Here is a 22189-nt window from a genome sequence, read left to right as displayed (position 1 = left end):
ATGCAATAGCTTTGGGGAGCTGCATGTGGAGGGTGCATTTGGTAGCATACTGTGTAGATAATCATCTGATAATCATCATCAATGTGGATTTATTGCATGTCCTATCACTATTAAAACATAATGCAGATAAAGCTTACCCCATCTTTGATAGAAAGCGTTATCATGTTTTCAGTAGCATTTCTTGGTATGCTGTTTATAATTCAAATGAACAGTTTTCAGAACAAGTTTTGAGCCTATCATTAGCCCATCCTGGTTGGATATGTTCCTTCTCATTTATTTTTGTATCTTAATTATAACAATTCAGGATTTGTATTACAAGTACTATTCCATGCAAGCATTGTAGTACTGCATTCCTTATGTTAAAATTTCTGGAATATATTTCCCTCAGTCTTTATGTTCTGTTTACTTCTTCTCTAATGTTTAGTGTGGGGGGTGTTCCACCTGCTTTCATAGGTTGTTTTTTTGCTACAGTTGCTAAAGGTTACTTAGTTTTGTACAATCCTCCTGACTTTAATAAGCTGCTATTTGCTATAGATCAGTCGATTACATTCTATTACAGGATCTTCTGTTAAGATCTGCATCTTGCATGAAACTTAATTGCATATTTTTCTCCCTTTCAGCAAGCTACATTGAGCGACCTCAGCTGATCAGAGCAAAAGTGCCAATAGTAAAATTCAGGGATAAAGTCAGGCAAGTATTCTGTTCAGCCTAATCTTTTAGACTTTGACATGGGAAAGCATTCTATGTGTGCACTGCCCTTACAAGGAGTCCCACCATTTTATGTGTTTATTTGTGTGGTGCTGTAAGTTGTTATGACAGGTTTGTGGAGCTAGCATGCAGTGGCAGTCGGCTTATTGCCTTGATGGTCTGAATCACCTCCTGTGGTTGAGATACTGTTTAGTTCCTGTGATGTGAATTAGAAGCAGTGTATCACATATATTGGACTCCAGGTTAACAAATAGTTTGACAGAAAAACAGTGGTAGGAAGAAAACTGTTGTGAAATATAATTTTGCTTGCTGTGCAGACATAACTCTTGAGCTATACAAAGAACTCTGAAACAAACTAGTTTGTGGTGATATTTTCTTGTATTCATTGTATATTCATTATGAAAGCATGAGAATAATTTAGTGCATTGCACTAGGACAGATAATGATGTCTTTCTTATTGTGTGTGATTAAAGTGACAGGAGAAAGTCATGCAAATGCTGAAATATGTTGACAATCTGAGAAATGTTAATTGGCTTAGTTTTGTAACACTGATATTTATCAGTTTCCTATAGTGACATAATTTCATCCTTCTTTGTATATTGGGCTTTGAACAATGTAGCTCTCTTAACCTGTCTATACAGTTTTAAAATTTTGTAACCCTGTCTCTGTCTTGTAAGAACAAATAAGCGTGCTTCTCTGGCCTCTCCCTATGAAAGCATATCACAACATGTTTTTATCACGGTGTAACTTTATCATGGCTAGGATCCTGCCCTGATAAAACTAAATCTTTCATGTTTACAGTTTGAACTAAACTATATCACCAGTTTAAGTTTTTGTTTCTTCTGAGATTATACACACTTGTTGGAGTTTTCACTTTACACTTTTTTCTTCATTTACACCCAGTCCCATATTTACTTGAGTGTAATTGCCTACCTTCTTTTAAAAATTGGAATGTTTTTTACTTTCTCTTCTAACAGTACAGAAGGTTGTTTCTTTCATGCTTCCTGGAAGTATGGTACTTGTCAAGCTAAAATTTGGGTTATTTCGATTAGGTACATATAGCAATGGTAGTTTTCATACATAAATGAAATTATATATTCCTGGTCCAAATATTGAATGAGTTATGGGATTATAGCAAGAGTATTTTTTTTCCCAATTTAAATTGAGAAAAGAAAGTTTTTTAAAAAGAGACCTTTAGTATGGAACAGATAGAAGTGATTGTGTGAGGAGACTGAAGTCTTTTTCAAAAAATAAGTCATGATAATTGTATACCTTACAGATAGGATTTATGGAACTCTTTATTTTCCACTAAATCAAAGTGTGATCTTCTCAGACAAGAAGCAGCACATTATATTTTTGCAGAGTAAACAGCAATATAGTTCGCCATCTGATTTTCCATCTTCCACATTGCTTTTGTGGAAGAGGAGTGACAGTGAATGTCATCATTTTGCGTTGGGATTTTTTTTTGTTGTAGTTCATTTTTGTTTTGTTGTCTGTCTTTACAGTTATCTTACTCTTACATAACCTGTCACCACCATGTTTTGTCTTTTCATTTAAGCATTTGTCTCTTTCTAGTCTTTTAGCAGTCTCTTGTCTTTTGTAGACTAAGATGTACAAAAAATGCATATGCATGCATTTTTTCACAGAGGTCTTGAAAAATTGATTGGATATCCTGTACATAGGGCACTAGGCCTGTCTTTGCCAAAATTGAAACTAAACGTTACAAGCTTCCTGTGAGAGCTGATTTTTTGTTAGGAGTTTTTTTTTAGATGCTGGGGGAAGGTGGTTGAATTTGATGGGTGTTATCTCTGTATCTAGAGATGAACATTCTAATTTGTTACCAGTAACTGAAATATGTATGTATTTCGTATATAACTGAAAATGGCTGTTTCCCCTTACTTTGATTCAGTGAATGAGGAAGCATTCAGTTTGTATTTGTTCTCTTTTATAACCTTTAAACTTGAAGGTTTATAGTGTTGTAAAAATAAGAGAAGATCAACTGCACTTAAAGACCTGCCATATTTTTTTTGTTATTCTTTCCCAGGAAATTATTCTAATGCTGGTTCTGCTTCCCGACAAACCTTTGATCTTACCTTCTGACCTCTTCCAGTTCTCTTTCTCAGTTCATCCTAAACTAATACCCCAGAGAATCCTTCCTGGTATCAAAAGTTTTCTGTAATAAATAATGTATTGCAAGTGTAGGTGGAGAAAGATTTGGTAAAAAATTAAAAAAGATATCCTAAGTAGTCCTAAAGTCTAAATTTATATCTACATGTATTCTTCATTTAAAACAACAATAACATCTTTATAACAAAGGAGTTCAAGTCTTCAAGTGGCTTAGGTGCTATAAACAAAACTAAATCACGGCATTTAAAAGTCTGAAGAAAGTTTCTATGGCTTTATATTAAAATTACTTTTCTCTATATCTGTCATAAAGTAGGTAGTAAACAATCAGAAATCAAATACCATGATGCTTCATTTTTTTTTCTCCCTAATAGCAATGTGGATTTCGACTTGAATGTAAACAATGTGATAGGTATAAGAAATACATTCCTTCTGAGAACCTATGCATTCAGTAAGTTTTTATTGTATTTTCTTATTTCTTTAAACTTTGCTTTTAGAGTTTGTATTTTGGTATTGATATTTTATGAAAATTTAATAAGTACTATATATATAATTACCTATTTAGCTACATTAAGTGGCTTTAATATAAGTCCTTCTTGCTCATTGTAAATACCTGGAGAAAACAGCTGTATGTTTTTAACTAAATATTATAATATTCAGAAGATAAAAAAGATTTTTCATATTCAGGTCCATATATCTACTACAAGGCCTACTTTAGGTATCCTGCAGATAATAAGATCATTATAATAATGGTTATCTAGTGGTATAATCTCCAGCTTCTTTTATTTCCTTACAGCCAAAGGCAGTATGGATGGCTGATAGCAGCTATGTCTATTTGCTGTTGCAGAGTCTTTGCTTGGAAAATCCAAAATACTGCTTCAGTATTTATACTAATCCCGAATCAAAATTGGTTTGTGTCTGCTCAGGAGTTTGCATTTTAGGGAGAGATTGTGAAAGAGCCTTGTGAAAGGAAGGTAATAACAACAGCACTCTTAGTGGTAAACTAAGAGTTTCTTTCTCAGCATTGCAATGTCATTTGTCAGATAAGTACATAAAGAAGTGTGCCTCAGCCTTTTTCTTCTAGGCCATTTGCATTTATTCCTTTACCCTCTTCTTCAGTTCTTGCATAAAGGAATTTCTTTCTATTTAGGGTAGGCAGTTACCAATAGAAGCTGCCTTCACTAGTTTTTACTAATATTTCAGTCAAACTAGTTTGTGTTCCACATTCATGTTACTAGGAGAGTCTACAACTTGTCCTGGATCAGTTGGTTAACTGTAATTCCTTCATACGTTCAAGAAAGTCTAGAGCTGGGAAGGGATTTGCTTCCAAGTACTAATAATATTAGGAAGTAATCATTGAGCAGTCACTTCACGAAGTCTAATGTTGATATACTTGTTTGTAACTTCTGTCACAGATTGTTTTTGTCAGAAAATCACTGCAGGGCAGACAAGTCCAGATGGGAAAAGAGCGGTGGAAGCAGTCCTAGTATTGCACCTTCTCTTCTGTTCTGCTGCTCACTTTTATAAGGCCAGCAAAGTTAACTTCGTGTTTCCTGGTGAAGGCAAATAATATTTCTTGAGGTCAAAGAGTGAGTTAATAGCAAAGGGAGACCTGTGATTGAAAACACTGTCTTCTCAACGTTCTGGACCTTCCTAAATATCATACCGCATATACCTTGTCTGTCTTGTCTTCCTTAGGCCAGAAAACTCACGTGACATAGGGCACACAAAACTTAATGGAAGCTTTTATCAGACTGTCTCCATACTTTTTATAAGTCATATGAGCAGGGATAGATAGCCTTATATATATTATCCTGCTCACTTAAATGTGTAGTTGAAGGTCCATGTGTAGTTTAAGGTCTTCAACCTGAACAGGGGAAAAAATTATCAAATTACCTTTAATGTGGAAGATGTATTTGTCTGTTTTCCATTGGAGAACGAATTAGATGCTCAGGCAAACAAGGGACTATCTTAGTGAACAGGATAAAAAAGCTAAAACTCAAAAGATTTCTGTGGATGCTCTTCTGTCTGTTTTGAAGTTAACTCTTCAGTGTGGGTGCATGAGTGCTCTAGAAAAATCGAGGATGATAAGGCAAGCTGACACAAAACATCCACAGAAAATGTGGGTAGATTAGGCAGAGCTAGAAGGCAAAGTCTATGCTGTTGTGTTACCAGGAGTTTGTTGAAGGGGGCGTGTCTGTGATTAATCAGCAGTTTTTGCTAGATATTTTTCAGTTAGTGGAGGCTGGACTTTTTAGCTTTGTGCAAATAATATTACTGAGCATTTTCTTGAGAGGTGGCTTGTACTGAACTATCAGACAAAGTTTACTGCCATATTGTACACTTACTTTGTCATATACTAGTTACATGCACCAGCAGACAGAATTTAATATCTCAAAATGAGGTCAACTAAAAAAGATCTTTTCTGCTGTGACACAAAATAGCGATGTTTGAAACTGGAACCTATTTGCATTTTTCTCTCATGGAAAAATTCTATTTCAATTAATGCATCTTCATGTGGTATCTGTACAGTACTTTTTTGGCATCTCATAATTGGTGTACTAAGTTATATTTTTTGTTTAACCACTGTTGAGCAATGTCAGAAATAAGGTGATTGGTGTTAAGGAGTTTGGTTGTTTCCAAAAGATGTTCCAGATGTAGTAGTACATAAATTCTGAGAAGAGTACCAGTTACATGAGCATGTGTTCTGAGCCACTCTAAATATGCTGTGAGAAAATCATGCTTGATAGTTTTACAGAAAAACAGAGAGCGCCCCAACTGATGCAGTTGTAGGATGTCTTTTGTTCTCATGTCCTGATAAGCAGAATACAAAATCTTTGTATGATGATGTCAGGTTAGAAAAAGCACTCCAGAATGTATAAGCTTTTTTTGATTATCTGCTTTTGCATACCTGCAAATAATAAACTATTCTGCAGAGTCCCAGGAGTTTGTGGTGGGTGGTGTTCACCTACATAGATTAATACTTCAATTAGAAGGTTATCTATATTCACCAGAAATTCAAAAGATCATACATGGCATATGGCTGTATATATGTTTTTCCTCATGAAATGCATATATATTAATTTAAAGACTTATTGTATCTAACATGTCATCTGCATGAAAAGCTATTGAGGACAAGGCAAATTTAAAATTTATGTTGGTATACAGGGATTACTGCTGTCATGTATCCTGATGTAAACTTAAGAATCAGCTGTATCCTCCAACTACAGTAATTCTTTTCCCTGCTTTCAAAGTTTTTATAGCCTAAATTAAAAAATAACATAGGGTCTGTCCTGGCAGCAAATTTTTTCAGGGGAAATTGGTACAATGAACTGGAGAGTCCTTAGAAGTAGAAAGATGCTTTGCAAATTTCCTAGTATACCTCTTGTGGTGTGTCTGCGGATTTTACTACTAAAAAGGCTGTTTGCAAATGCAAGTACTATATTTTTATAGGATGGATAGTAATTGGAGAATTCTGTAAGTAAATTCTATTAAATGCCTGCAGAATGTAACCTTAGAATAGAAAACTATCATGTTGATCAAGTAAGAGCAAATGTTGATTAATTGCTGTCTAGGTAAATGTACTTTTTTGAGATGTGTTTATTTTACTTGCAGTTGAGAATCGAGTTCGTCCATTAGTACTTGTTATTAAGAAGTGGGCAAGTTTTCATGAGATAAATGATGCCAGTCGTGGTACTTTAAACAGCTATAGTCTTGTGTTGATGGTTTTGCACTATTTACAGAGTAAGTATTTTTTACATGTTTAAACTGTCCCTTTTAAGTTCGTATTGATGTAGTTTTCCCTGTTGAATGAAGTAAAACAAGTATCTCCTACACAGAAATACTTTGAAGTAAAGTGAATTTTACTCCATTTCTTTAGTGTTGCATTTGTCTTTAACAAGTGGACCTGCTCTTTGGAGACAGAATTACCACCTTTAAAGAGGTTTGGAAAAAAAATGTACCTGGAGGACACTGTGTAGCTATAAAATAAACTCAAGTACTACTTCACAAAAATGCTTAAGTAGTCATCTGTAGTCATCTCTGGCAGCTGCCACAGCTCTCTATGAAGGAGGAAAAAAAGGTTCAAATAATCATTTTCATGCAAAGCTGTGATCAGTCAGCTGTCTTGGGAAGATCAGCAGTCCAGAAACCAAAGAGGAGCCTTCTACCTGTGCTTCCTCAGCCTTTTCTGTGGGGGAAAAAAAGCATGAAAAAAAGACCCTGAGGTGTGGCCCTGTACACTGTACATGCATCTAAGCATCAGATTTTTAGGTTCTGATGTATTATTCATGCAGATTTTAAGCTTTTTTCTCCTGCTATATGCATGTGATGTTCCTGAAAATAGCCTGTGTCCTAGAATTTGTAATAGTATTTTTGTTGATACTGTGGAGAGAAAAAAATAATACCTTTCTTTTGCACTAGTGTTCCTGCCTTTGCTAGGCAAATTTATTTTCTATACTTATTTCCATATTCATATACTTATGTGGATGTCTTTGGACCCAAGTTTAGTGTGGCTTGAGTTTATTTTGTAGATACATCAGTATCTTGTACATGAGCTTCTTCCAGATAATATGTCTAATTAAGTTGAACAGTGAGAAAAGCAAACTCATAGGGCAAATGCTAGTGGTAAGTGGTAATTTTTCCCCTCCCATCCATCCTCTTAGTAAAACTTACTAAAGCATACACACCTAGATACTACACCTTGATTGTTTGCTCAGATTTTGTTGCCTTTTAATTTAGTGTGGTAGAGAACTGGAAAGTATCCAAGATGGTGTAGAAACATGAACACTCACAAACAAAAATGTTATTGAAACAACTGTGGTAATTTTCTTAGCAGTCCTGGTAGTATATTCTACTCTTTGAAGATACTCCAAGCACATTCTAAGAATTTTGCTATTCTGATTCTTAGACCCTATGGAAAAAGGATTCTGTGACATCTCTTCGCCTGTAAGACCTTATAAAAGAGTGAACAAAGTCCCGAGTCCAAGACCAAGAGTTTGTTATTTTCCATAGTGAATATTGTGGACCAATTTCTTAAACCATGCTGAAGACATGATGTTAAAGCCTTAGTTTGAGGAGTGCTCTGACAGTTCTATAGCTGCTTGAGTAGGATGTAATTACTTTGGGATTTTGATTCATCTATAGGACCACCTAATCTGACTGATTTTTTTTTAATGTATCTAATTTATATAGTTCAATAGAAGCACTCTCAGTCCATGGTTTTCATAAAAGTAACCAATATTTAGATAATTTTGTGTTTGTTAGTGTTGTTAATGACGGCATGATCTTCATAACATATTTGCCATTTAGCAGACCAGCTAATACTATTAGGCTGTATTTGTGTATTTTGTGGGAATTTTGCTGGCAATGCCTACTAAGTGTGTTAAGCATTTTTAATAGGTTACATTGGGAGACTCATTATGTAATACTTGGCAGCTGAAAAATGCATTCTTCTGCAGTAACTGTAGAATTGTATTAGATGTAAGGAAAAAAGATGAATGAAGCTCTAATTTTTCATTTAGGGAATCTAGATGATTTTCCCATAGCTATGAATTCTGAATATGAACTTCAGAAATAAAGCTATACCCAGCTGTTATAGAATTTTTCATGCCTTTTGCATATAGTAAGTATCTTGGTAAGACCTTTCATTAGCTGAATAAAAGTCCTATTGTACTGTACAGTACTAAATATAGTAATAGAAATGTTTGCCAAATAACTTAATTTTATGAAATGCATGAAAGTGAAGTTATTGTTAAATTTTATAAGATAGAATTTCAATGCAACTCTTTGGTGTAGTTAATATGCTATTGCTTCCATTTGAATTACATGAATCACAGCAATTTTGACCTTTTTTTTTTATAGCCTTACCTGAACCCATCCTTCCATCCCTCCAAAAAAATTACCCAGTAAGTGTTTCTTATGGATTTACTACATCATATATGTGTGTGACCCTGCTTATCTAAATATATGAATTCTTAACTGTCTCTAATTGGATTAAGTTGAGTTAACAGTTCCAGTAGATCAGGTCATTGATATGCCAGACCTAGGTGTGAAAAAGATTATTTGCTACTTTTGATAATTTCTTTAATGAAAATTGTTATGTATGGGAAGATCTGACACCCAGTTAGAAGAAAGTGCTAATGAAAACCACTTACCGAGTTCTCTTTATCCTGGCCTAGAAATGTGTCAGCTGTAACTTTCTGGTTCCTGTATCGTAATGTGTTTAGTGCCTTTTCATTCAGCTCTGTTGCTTCAGAATTCCATACCTTCCTACAGCTCTTGAGTTGCCTGATATTTCCATGTGCAGAAAGTGAGCGATACATGGTTTACTAAGGAAACTTGAGACATCACAACATTTGACTTCAATCCAAAAAGAAAACACTTTTTTGGAACTTTGCTATTGTAGTCAGGTCATACTTTGTTCATTTCTGGAAAGGTCGATGAATCAGTATGCTTTGGTCCCTCCAGAATTAGGAGTGTTATAGTGAGATATAATCTAAGAAAAATTATTTAGAAGAAAAAACTGCCCTCCTAAATATTTACCTGTGCACAGAAGTGCTGTTGCTGAATAATTCTATGCTGTAATTTATTTACAAATAAATGCTCTAACGGGAAATATTTAATGGTGCTGAACATCAGGGAGAAAATACTGTGGTGTTGGCCATTTTGGGTAATTGAGATAATTGAGATGCAAAAGAAAGCATTGGGCAATAATTCACTGCAGTTTTATTTATGCGTTGTAAATCTGCATAAGGGGTACCTGTGCTATATTATTATGGTCTTTATATTTTCCTGTCATTTTTTATGGTATTCTATACTGTCTAGTTTCTTCATTGGGAGTGCTGAAGAGCTTTTGAAGCTATCTTTCTTTTCTTGTATCCTTAGCTTTATCCGATAGGTTTTTGAATTGCTAGATTTGCTAATTACATTTCCTTCGAGTTTTTGTGCTGTAGTGTTCTAAGTTTTGTGCAGCATGTTATTTAGAGAAAAGTGTTTAGAACTGGCAACTTTTGACTCTTCTGTATTTATAAAGCAGATATTTATATTTGTTGTGTTCGAACTTTGTGGAGACCTTCAGAATACTATACAAGTATTTATGCCTTCAGTCATTAAAGCAAATGTAGACGGTACCTTAAGCTAAAAAATCTAAAAAATCTAATTAATCTAAATGCAAAGTTTTATCTTGTGTTGTGTGAAAATGGTAAATTACTTGCAGGTGAGCACTGCTGTAAGAACTGCATTTTTGCCCTTTTCTGATATAGATTATCCTTGGTTTTGTTCTTATTTGGATGAAATATGCTAGAATTGCTAACAAGATTAGAAGAATATTTTATGCATGCTTACTGCAAACCAAATTGCAAGTATGTTTTTGTTCTACTGTCTCCATTAGGAGTATAATTAAATGTTTAAAATTATGAAACTTGAAATTTCTGAATACTGATATTTCAGAGGAATTTAAAGTGAAAAATACAGTAAAACAATTTTGGTCTCGTGGCTTGCAGTAATAATTAAAGAGCACAGGCAAATTTCAGTGTCAAAAGAAACCATATATTTTTCTTAGGGTTGTAGCTGGTCAGAGTTGTGTCTGTATACAAAAACTATACAAACATACTGCATCTTCCCTATGTACATCTACCCACAATTTTTCAAAATCAAAATCTGCAGCCTGAAAATACTTCCATGACATGGAGGAAACTGCTTGTCTTAAATTGTTGGTACCATATAGGAGAGACATGCTTACATTGGGGAGGAAACAAAAGACAGATTCTGTGCCCCATGAATCCCTGCTACAAATGTGAAGGGTAAGAAGTCGTGGAAAGCCACCAGATTTGCCCACTTTTGTATTCTGTTGTCGTGGGGGAGTTTCCAGCTGGCACCAAGCTGATATGTTTTGCAGCCACTAGTTTAAAGGGAGTATCAGACCACATCAAAGGCAGGGTTGTATTCTGGGGCTTCCCATGCCCCCTAGCCAGGTAAGGTAGATGACAATAGCCCACCAAGTGCATTCATCAGTTTTGAAGTTTGTATAGTATGTGCTTCCATGTCAGTACTTCACGGATAATCTCTAGAGAACCTGTGGTGGATTAAGCCATTGTGGCTGGTGAACGTGGCTGTCACTGGCACTCACAAGGAAACTTGTGCCTGACTCACCACTGTTTCAAGACGTCTGGTGTTTTAATTGAAGTCAAGATGAAATTGGGTTTCCATGAGTGCTCTGAATGGTGAACTTCAAGGACTCTAGCATGAGCACATTTTTGTTTCTGCTGCTTCAGCTTCATGTCATGTCTTGCAAAGGGTGGGGCAGAAGGTAGGATGGTCTTTAACATGAGTCAGCCCTTGGAAAGACGCAGTTTGCTTCACACTGAGTTGCACTTTTAAAAGATTTAAATATGAGTTAAGTACTTGTTTATAGGACTGGGGAAAAGAATATTTTAAGTGTGTTAAGACATTATGCTGATGTAACTATTAAATTTTTTTCAACAAAGGATCTTGTACATTCAGAGTTAAACTCACTATGCATCAAAATACTCAAATATAAATCTTACTTTGATGTACACTTTTGTTCCTTTCCGGTGTGTAAGGTGGAATGAGTTTATTTAAAAGCATTATGTAGCTTGAACATGAAGCATGTTGCTGAATACTGGTATTTCTTGAGAAATCAGCCAATCAAAGTAAAAATTAGAGATCCAGCAAAAAAGGCAAAAAACTTTCAGGTCTCTCTTCTGTGATATCTTAAAATAATGGAGAGCTCATTTGTATTTGTTGCTCAGTCAGATCCTGAATCTAATTTCTGTCTCTTAAGACAGCTTGAGGCAAAGACACAGTAAGTAAAATAGGGACTAGTTTTTAATAGAAGCTGAATCTTTTGCCTTCTAGAGCAAGTTAAGGAAAGAAAATGTACTTCCAAGGGTGCTTTGTAATTACATTTTTTTAGCAGCCTCACCTATGTGCAGAATCTGTAAGCCATACCTTATTTTGTTTGTGTAGTTATTCCCCGAGTCCCTCTAGTGGGAAGGAAAATACTGTTATCCTTGTTTTACAGCAGGTGGATGGAGATGAGTTGAAGCTATGGGATTATCATGGGTTGTCTGTGGCAAAGCAGAAAAAAAATATCTAGGTATCCCTTAGCTTGTCTTGTAGTGAACCTCTTGTTCACTACACATAGAGTGATTCCTTTGTTAAGAAATGACCTTAAATTACATTGTTGGTAATTGAATTATTGAATAATGGTATATCTTGACAGAAGGCGTCACTAAATATTGCCAATTTTGAATAGCAATTAATTTGGTTTTACGTGTAGAATTTTCTAATATGGTAATAGCAACTTAAATAACAAATTTTCTGTATTTCAGAAAGGTGAAACACTTGGTTTTGCCTTCTCTGTGGGGTAATCAGCAGCCCACTATGCGCAAAAAATAAACCTACTAACAGTATCACAAACATGTGATTAATACATTGCTTTTGTTTCCCTTAATAAGTCTTATTTTCTTCCAGAAAAGTCCAATCAGTTATGCCTTCTATTTTGCAACACTCAGTTGTCTTTTTAAGAGCATTTTTTATAGTGACATATCCACTAAATCAAGTGGAAATGAGAATTACTTACATGTGTCTCATAAACTAGGTTGTTGGGGGTTTCAAAAGTTAGCTGCTATAGCCTGTAGCCTGTATTTTTACTAATGCATGTGTCTAGAATAATATGCGTGTATTTGCTTGAAAGCAAAAGCCTTTATGATTGAGAAAATCTTTGATTTGCCTGATATCTTATTGTCTACCAGTAAAAAAATAGCTTATTTTTATGAAAAAAATAATAAAATAAAGCCTAACTTTTTAGCTGTAGAGGCTATCAACCTCACTGTGGTGGCAGAAGTCTCTTGCAATTGAGAGGTTCTCAGGCAATTCAGTATTCAAAGTTTTAAAAAATTAATCTTGTCTTCCTTTTCTACTGCCTCCAAACACTTACTAGTCATAGTAGACATCTGTTGTAATTTCATTGCACTCCTGTTTTGTATTTTCCTAGGTCAGTGGCCCATTTTCTTCTTCCTTTCCCCTCCTCCCTTGTATGTTTCTTTTTCAGCTGCTAATTCTAAATTCAATTTTTCTGACTCTTCCTGAGTTTTCTGTGGGGATGGGCAAGGAATGACTTTCACTGTAGTATCTTTCTGATTAACTTTCGGGTTAAAACTGGATTTACTATGTGGCATTGGAACAACTGCTCTTTCTAGGTCTTTGTATACTGCATATCTGCTTTTTATGTCTGTGTTGCCATTGTTTTGCTGTCTTCTGATGAACTAGAAACTGTGAAATTCTGAGCTTTGTGAACTAAAATAATGTTTTACATATAACATTTTTATCATCTGAGATCAACCGTTGAAATTTTTATATCTCTAGAAAAGTGGCTTTTTTTCCCCAAAATGTATTGCACAAGGTTCCAGGAAGTTTTGCTGGAGCTGACAGAAAGAAGATGGGAGTCTCAGACTTTCCAGTCCTACTGGTTTTGTCACTTAACAGTACTTTTCTCAGAGGAAGTAGTGTCAGCTGTGGACATGGAAATAATACTACACTATGTAGTGCTTCTAGTGCTATTCTAGTACTATAAAGTTTGAATCACGCCTGATACTACTCTTAAAAATAAAAACTGAATGGGTGGGGAGGGGAAAGAAGATATAGTAATGAGTGAACAGGTTCCTAAATTTAAATAAATGTGTGTCTTTATGTGATTGTAATATTTGCTTCTGTGTACCTTGAGTTCATTTTCAGTAAAACACACAACATTGCTGTAAAATGGTGTTAAAACCAGGTATCAGCAAGTTATAAAAATTGTTCCTGTAGCAAGAGGAGATATGTTTACTTCTATGTTCCCCAGTCTATCACAAGAACCTAAAGGATGCACTGAACACTGAAACAGCAGGGCAGTTCTAAAACCATGTATATTCAGTCCTCTATGTATTCCTTTTTAAGCTGGCAATGGTGCCTTCTTTTTATAGCAAACCTGATTTTTTCTTACCCCATCATACTCACCCTCTTCCCCTACAGAAAAGCATGCTTCAGCTGAAATGCAGCATTCTCTGTATTCACGTGTTTTGTATAACTTCATTGATGGGTGGGGTTTTTTTGTTGGTTGTTGGGTTTTTGGGGGGTTTTTGGAGTTTTTTTGTGTTTTTTTTTAATTTCTTGGCTAGAGGAAGTCATACCTGCAGTCTTTATGTTTATTTTGTGAGTGGATGCAGGTTCATTTATATGCAGTTTTAAACTTGGTGCTTGGGAGCAATGGTAGGCCTTCCTCTGGGTTATTTCTGTACTTCAGTTAAGGTATGGGAAATTGACAGTAGGTGCATTAATCACCTATGTATTTCTCAGCTGAACTGTAGTCAGCTCAGTGCAGGCTCAGCTTTTGCTTTGTGGTTTTAAATGCAAGTCTAGTTCAAAGATTCTCCCATGTTAAAATTCTTTATCTTGTATGCTCCTGTGCAAGATAATTCTACCTGAGTTCAGTGGGAGTAACTAGTATTCAGTGGGGCAGAAGAGGAATAGTCCTTGGCTTGTCCTTGATCTTATAATAAGCAAATAATAGGCAGCTTTCTTATTGTGGAAAGTACATGTATCTGGGTTAAGGCTATCTCTGTGTATATGTACGTATATATATATATATGTATGTGTGTATATATATATATATATATATATATACACACTCTGATTTTATTTTGACAGGAATGTTTTGATCCTACTATGCAGTTGCAATTTGTTCATCAAGCGCCACGTACCATTCCTCCTTACGTCTCAAAAAATGGATCAAGCCTTGGAGATTTGCTAATAGGCTTCTTCAAATATTATGCCAGAGAATTTGAGTAAGTAATAAGATTATTTTAGTGGTTTAGAAGATGTGAAACTTTGATTCCTTCTATTCAATATAGCAACACTTTATAACACTTGAAAGAAAGAAAAGCAACAATGCAAGAGGGGTAACTGAGAGAGAGGAAGGCTATGAATGGAAAGGCTAAATGACAGTAGGAATGCCAGTAAATTGTCTGATATCTTCTACTTAGCTACACATTCTTTCTTGTAAAATAGTTCCCAAAAGTTAGAGAGCTTTGTCCTTTTAAAATTGCTGGGGTTTGTTATGCTGTTACACTATTCTATAACTGCCTATTCATGTGTGAGATCTGTTCTTAGTTGTCATTTACGGCATCAACTCTTTCTGCTATGGAAATAAAATTTAGTCAAGTGTACAGTTTATCTGTGTATCCCTTTCAACTATAAATCCTCTTAGAAAGGAATAGCATTGGTAGTAAAATTTGATGTTAGTTTCATTGACTGGAGAAGACAAATTAGTGCACCATAGGGAGAAACATGAACATGGTGCTTTAAAAGTTTTGTGTGTGTGATAGCCAGCCAGTGAAAGTAAAAGTCTTACGCTAGCCACAGGACCTTTCATCTTTCCTTTGAAGTTGCTGATGGAAACAACAGTACAAATGAGAATGAGGGTAAGAATGAAATACCTAGAATCACAGAGTAATAGAATATACTCGATTGGAAGGGACTCATCAGGATAATTGAAATACAGCTCCTGGCCCTGCATGGGATCATCCCTAAGATGCATTGTCCAAACACTTCTTGAACTCTGTCAGGCTGGTGCTGTGACCACTTCCCTGGGGAGCCTGTTCCAGTGCCCAGCCACCCTCTGGGTGAAAAATACTTTCCTAATAGCCAAATTAAACTTCCCCTGACTCAGTTTCATGCTGTTACCTTAAGTCCTGTCATGAGAGTGGAGAGATCAAGGTCTGCTCCTCCTCTTCCCCTCATGAGGAAGTTGCAGACTGCAATGAGGTCTCCTCTGTCTCCTTTTCTCCAGGTAGAACAGACCAAGTGACCACACCCAGTCCTCATACAGCTTCTCCTCAAAGCCCTTCATGGTCCTTGTGGTCGTACTTTGAACACTCACCAATAGCTTTATGTCTTTCCTATACTGTGACACCCAGAACTGTTCATAGCACTCGAGGTGAGGCCATCCCAGTGCAGAGCAGGGCAGGACAATCCCTCCCTTGCCTGGCTGCTGATGCTGTCCCTGATGCCCTCAGGACATAGGTGGCCCTCCTGGCTGCCAGTGCACTGGCTGGCTCATGTTCAGCTTGTAAATACAGCCAACACAGGGCTCTCATAATTCTGCTTTTCATGGAAGAAACTAGTTAGAGTGTGAGTGTTCTTTTCTTTGATGTAATAAGTAGTTTTTTCACTGTTTTCCCTGTGAAACATTTACTAGTGTCTTTATGCACCAAAATTCTGAGATTGTATTTCAGACAGTGTGACTGTTAAATGAGGCTGTATTTTTATGATCCATATGGAGCCACTGAACTTTCCCTGTTGGATTGTCATGTGTTTGATTAAAAGATTGCTTCAGAGATTGTGACTTCAATTTTTGTAAGCTCCTATCTGTGGAGTAGGATGCACTACCAGATTTGATACACAGGAGCCGTTTTACTGAATGAACAGCATGCAATCAAGAAAGATCAGATCATGTGTAAAGATCATAATTTTGAACAGAATAAACCATTGAAGCCACCTGTCTAGAATGTTTAACTACTGATCTATTTTACATGTAATCATCAGGAACTTAAGAGAAGATGGACATATAGTCTTTTAAATTTCTCCCTCGAGCAAAGGTCATTATGTATTTCAATTAAAATCAGTGATTTTTTTTTTTAACTTGATGTAGGACAAGATGGGCTTAAAGAGTATAGCAAAGGAAGAAATAGGAGCTTTGCATCCTGTGCAGTCATGCATAAGTCCTTGTGCTGTATTTATTTACCCTTATGCTTTAAACTGTTTTGTTTATTTAGACTATAAGATGTTTCAGAAAATTGTTTTTCCACAGTCTTACTCTAGGGTTTTCAGTGTGTCCATAAGAAGTAATTTTTGTACCTCTTTATCCCTGTCCCCAAAGAAATGTGGTTTCGAAATTGCAGCATGTATTAGAATAGCGCATCCTATATGGCAAAGCCTGTTTTGCCTTTATGGTTGTATATTTATCTTGCCATTAGAGTTCAAGTCTGTGTAATGCTTCTTATGATACAGCTGGCTAGGGTAGTGACTTCATTTTAACTTTACCTATTTAAAATTGTCCACTGATTAAGTAGTGAATGTAATCAAGAAAAAAATGTAGATGTTCCCTGAAGCAAGTATTTGGAAACGTGTTTACCAGCCCCGTTGAAGGAGGCGTCTGATTTCAATTCTGCAGCCGTGAGTGAAGGCAGCAGGTTTTCACTTGGCTATCTCCTTACAAAGTGAGACCTGAAGCAGGCGTTGCTCACCTGAATTTATTCTTTGTGATTACTTCCCTTAAATTTACCATGGCAGGTTAAGTAGCAGTTGTTTAAGATCATTCACTGATTTGTTTATGGTGCACATGGTAAAAGCTTGGTTACATTTTAATGACAAAATATAAAATTTCACCAAGAAGTTGCTTGCAGCTCTTTTCACAATAGAATGAGGTAGGTAATAAAGGGATCATTTTTAATACTATATTGAATTAAATATATTTGTAACTTGTATCCATCTTACTGTGTGTACACAAGTGGCTTTGATTTGTAAGAATGCTCTGGAAAAGAAAAGATTTTTATCCTGTTTGTCATACAAACACCTGAAAATTTCTAGTCTTCTCCTTTCAAATACTTACCTTTGCCATGAAGATGACATACTTAATGCATTCAGTGAATACAGAAATAATTGGTAATTGAGGTAGTTGTTTAAATGGCAGTGTTAACTCACACATAGAAAATGTGTGCCAGGAGAGTATCTGTTTTATGTTGGCAACAATGAAGTTATTATATGCAAGCCAAAGTGGCTAAAATTGACACACAAATAATTTGCTATTCATAATTAATTTCTAATTCAGTATGATCTTGGTACCAAGACAGTTCTGTATGACTGTCAGGTAAAAGAGTTGTTTTCAAATTTAAATTTCAATTTTAAATCAAAGGCTTTTAAGTTTCAAGTTTAAATAAAAGGCTTTTTAAACAGCAAGAAGTGCCATTTTTTTGTTGCTTTTTGCTTAACTAGTGTATTATAAATGCATTTATATTTTTGCTGAGGGATTAGGTATAGCCTAGGAAGAAAATAATTCAAGAGAAGAATTGCTGTTTCAAGTGAAACAGTACTGCCTTGTTAAACCAAATACACATCAAATACTTCTTTGCATGACTTTCTCTGTCACTCTCTTTTTCTCTTTTTCTCTTTCTTTCTCTCTTGCTCTTTCCTGCTCTCTCTTGCTCTCTCTTGCTCTCTCTTGCTCTCTCTTGCTCTCTCTTGCTCTCTCTTGCTCTCTCTTGCTTCTCTTTCTCTCTTCCTCCACTGACCTGAATCTCTTATGTTTAAGTAAGGTTTTAAAAAAAGCAAACTGTAAGCTTCTGCTTGCAACATGTGTTCTTGAGGTGCAGTTTAAGCTTGTTTGATGCTCTAAGCATGGGGGGGTTTGTCTTTTGTCTTTTTTTTTTGTGTGTGTGTGTGTTTGGGGTTTTTTGAGCAGTTCATCTGAATTAAGCTTATATTGATGGTTGATTATTAAAAGACATTATAGGAAATTATTTGATGCTTGACATGCCTATTTATCACAAAAGTATTTACTGTGGGAATTAAGGAGAGGAAGGATTATGGGTTAGAATGGAGGCTTTAGTGTACATTGAATTCTAGAAAAGATGATCATCATTACTAATTTTCTAAAGGATATATTAAGAGAAAGCTGAATATACACACTGAGGTATCCTAGATCTCTTCACGTGATGTGTCCTTCATTTTTTAAAACTAGGCCCTATTCATAGTGTTAAATATTTGTGTTCTGTGGAATTACAGTTATTGAAACAACTGAGCTCCATAGGAGGCTTTAATTATGAGTTGTATTCAAGATAACTTGTAAAATTACAGTCAGGATTTTTAGCTGTCTTGTCATTGTTGACTTAATGGAGTTACAACAGCAGATCTGTGGCCTAGGGAGGACAGAATTCTTTCAGATTTAACTGATGAATGAACGGATGACAGTATTTTAATTCACAGTTGATATCTACAAATTTACTGCTGGTGGTTAATATACCCAGCCTAGCTCCTCTGCCAGGTAAGACCAGTACAGCTGGAAGCATATCGCCCAGCTATTTCTACCCATTTAGTCAGGACATATGGTGATGTATTGGTGATCCAACTGTTTCACTGATGTGGTGGCTCCTGGGTTTGCAAAATCATCAAGATTAGAAGAGACCTTTTAGACCAACTTCCAATGCAGGACCACTGTAATCACCCCTACAACATATTCCCAGGTGCCGCATCCAGACATCTCTTGGGCATTTCCAGATATGGTGATTCCATCACTTACCTAGGCAACTTATTCCAATGCCAGTTTACTCTTTCAGGGAAAAATCGTTTTCTAATACCTAATCTGAACCTCTACTAGTACAATTTAAGGCCATTTCTTCTTTTCCTAGACACATGGCAGAAGAGATTGACCCTCACGTGGCTACAACATTCTTGTAGTTGTAGAGAGAGTTAAGTTCCTCCTTGAGCTTCCATTTCTCAAGAATAAAAAGCACCATTTCCATCTGTTCCTCATAGGACATGTTTTCTAGACTCTTTCCCAGCTCTTCTTTCAACGAACATCAGGACCTCAGTGTCTTTCTTGTAATAAAGGGTGAAAAACTAAAAACAGCACTGGAGGTGTGGCCTCACCAGTGCCCAGCACAGGGGGACAATCCCTGCCCTGGCCCTGCTGGCCACAGCATTGCTGATCCAGGCCAGGATGCCATTGGCCTTCTTGGCCCCCTGGGCACTGCTGGCTCATGTTCAGCTGCTACCACCAGCACCCCCAGCTCCTTTCCAGCCACTCTGCCCCAGCCTGTGGAGCTGTCTGGGGTTGTTGTGACCCAAGGGCAGGACCCAGCACTGGGCCTTGTTGAACCTCACACCATTGGCCTCAGCCATGATCCAGCCTGCCCAGATCCCTCTGCAGAGCCTCCCTGCCCTCCTGCAGATCAGCACTCCCACCCAGCTTGGTGTCACCTGTGAAATGACTGAGGGTGCCCTCCATGAGATCACTGGTGAAGATGTTAAACAGGACTGGCCCCAGTACTGAGCCCTGGGAAACAGCACTGGTGGCTGAACACCAGCTGGATGTAACTCCACTCACCACCACTCTCTGAGTAACACCAGGCAGTTATTCATTCAGTGAAAACTTTCTCAAGGATAATGCTGTGGGAAATTGTGTCAAAGGCTTTGATAATGTCCATGCAGACTACATCCACAGACCTCCCGTATCCATGCTGCTACAGAAGGAGATCAGGTTGGTCAGTCAGGATCTGCCTTTCATAAACTCCTGCTGGCTGGGCTTAGTCCCATGACTGTCTTGGATATGGGACATGATGGCATGCAGGATGAGCTGCCCTCTTTAGCTGAAAGCAGCTGAAAGGTGGCTGGGTAAGTGGGAACATAAAACTGGAAGTGGAGGTTTTTTTGGCTTCCATTATGTTTGGGATATTGTTGTGCCAAGTGTTATAAAGATGATGGCACATCAAAAGGCCCTATAATCTACCTGCTGTTTCTGTTTAAATGTGGTAATTTCCATGTTTTGTTGTTGTAAAGCTGCCTGCAGAAAGTGGTAGAGAGTTGTTGTACTTGCAGATCTAAAATTCATCATATATAGAAACTTTCTAGTAATAGGTTCCTTGCACAAGGAAGGCCTATGAGCAAATGATTTCTACATATCTTTATACTATTGAGTGTTGTTTATGGAATGCAGTATGTGACTTGTCTACACTTATTCCATATATTCCTTTTCTTCCTACAGAAAATTCTGAAAATTTTGACTCTGTATTTTATTTTGAACTTGGAAATAAATGTACATCACAATGTAAATTGTCACAAAGTTTGACTTTGTTAGTAGAAAAATTCCACTGTGAATATGTGTTACTCATGGATAGCTGTGATGCTCTGTTTTGGAGATGCTTTTTGTACTTGAAGTTCTGTTAGTAGAAAAATTTTCTTGTTTCCTACTCATCATTTTAAACTAAATTACTCATTATTATAAAATACTGTGATATCCAGACTTATAACATTGCAATCTGACAAATTTTTTAATATAAACTGATAATATGAAGATAACTAAGAGTTAAGATTTTTTACAAATTGTTTTCTTTTTCTTTAGTTGGAGCCATCAAATGATATCAGTTCGTGAGGCCAAGGCTATTGCAAGACCTGATGGTATTGAATGGAGAAACAAATTTATTTGTGTAGAAGGTAATATGTGAAGCTGCATTATAGTTTTTAAGTGTTAAGGCATTAAATACAAAAAAATCTATCAATTAAACTTTACCTTGGTTGTGTTTTGAGAAATATATTGCATGTGTCCATTATGTAGAGAAGGAAGTATAACCAATGTAAGTAGTTGTAAACAGTCCCGTCAAAAACATTTGAGAAGGAAGCTTTAAGCTCTAAAGTGTTTAAAAATAGTACTCCTGACCTTTTCTTCAATAGCACTCATTGCCCTGTTACTTTTGGAAGAGGGCTTAGGATTTTGATAAGGAATAGCCTTTATGCCAGTAGTGTGTTTTTTTCTGCTCCACAAAAATAGTTGTCAGTTTTGCCAAGTTTGAACTTCTGAAAAAACACAGCAGGCACATACTCAGATTATTCTTGAAGAATATTATTTGTTCTTGCAATGTTCTGGCATTGCACTGACTAGGTTATGTGTACATTGATCTCCTTGTGGGTACTATTTTTGGCTGGCTAGTGAGCATAGGCTTTGTGCAGAGACTACATGATGCCTTCCAGAACTGGAGGGTAAACCCAGGCTACCTGTTGGAGTTGCAGGTCTCAGCTGTCTCAGTGCAGAACTGAGTAGGAGCACTATACAGATAACCAGATTCATGTGCTAGTGACACCTTTCAGCTACTGTGGGGAATGTACATGGAGAAGATGAGCAGGTAAGCATACATAGGAGATGAAGCTTGCAGTAAGGAAAGAGAAGATGATAAGCCAAGAGAAGGATTGAGATGTTAGGAGAATGAGAACAGACTGAAGGGACTGAGAGTTGCTGGGTAACTGGAAACAGTTGTCACAAAGGGAGAGGTGGCCTGAGTCCTGGCTTCAAATTAATGAAGGCTGTTAGGATATCAAGGGTTGACATCATAGGATGAAATAGGAATGTAACTTGAAGGGGAGACAAATGGTATGAGGAAAGTTGTTAGACACTGAGAAGATTTTGCTGGGCAAGGAGGAGAATAAGTCTGTTCATCTGTGGGTGAACAAACATTCTTCAAAATTGATAAGGTTTAGGGTTGAGGTATGTATGTACTTTCCTGCATTTGTGCTTCTCTGTGCAGAG

At 36.5% G+C, this 22189-nt stretch overlaps 1 protein-coding gene across 1 annotated transcript in view; it reads left to right on the top strand.

The window, feature by feature from the left end:
* TENT2 (terminal nucleotidyltransferase 2) overlaps nucleotides 1-22189 on the top strand; it is a 42992-nt gene that overhangs the window by 10767 nt on the left and 10036 nt on the right. Inside the window, exons 8-13 of the mRNA XM_005492132.3 lie at nucleotides 621-690; nucleotides 3207-3283; nucleotides 6448-6576; nucleotides 8695-8738; nucleotides 14542-14678; nucleotides 21011-21102. Coding sequence (XP_005492189.2) covers nucleotides 621-690; nucleotides 3207-3283; nucleotides 6448-6576; nucleotides 8695-8738; nucleotides 14542-14678; nucleotides 21011-21102 — 549 coding nt within the window. The remainder of the gene's footprint in view (nucleotides 1-620; nucleotides 691-3206; nucleotides 3284-6447; nucleotides 6577-8694; nucleotides 8739-14541; nucleotides 14679-21010; nucleotides 21103-22189) is intronic.

Source organism: Zonotrichia albicollis, chromosome Z (genome assembly GCF_047830755.1).
Source record: "Zonotrichia albicollis isolate bZonAlb1 chromosome Z, bZonAlb1.hap1, whole genome shotgun sequence".
Classification (NCBI taxonomy): domain Eukaryota; kingdom Metazoa; phylum Chordata; class Aves; order Passeriformes; family Passerellidae; genus Zonotrichia; species Zonotrichia albicollis.
Note: the sequence above shows the minus strand (reverse complement) of the source record. Positions and strands in the feature narration are given on the sequence as shown.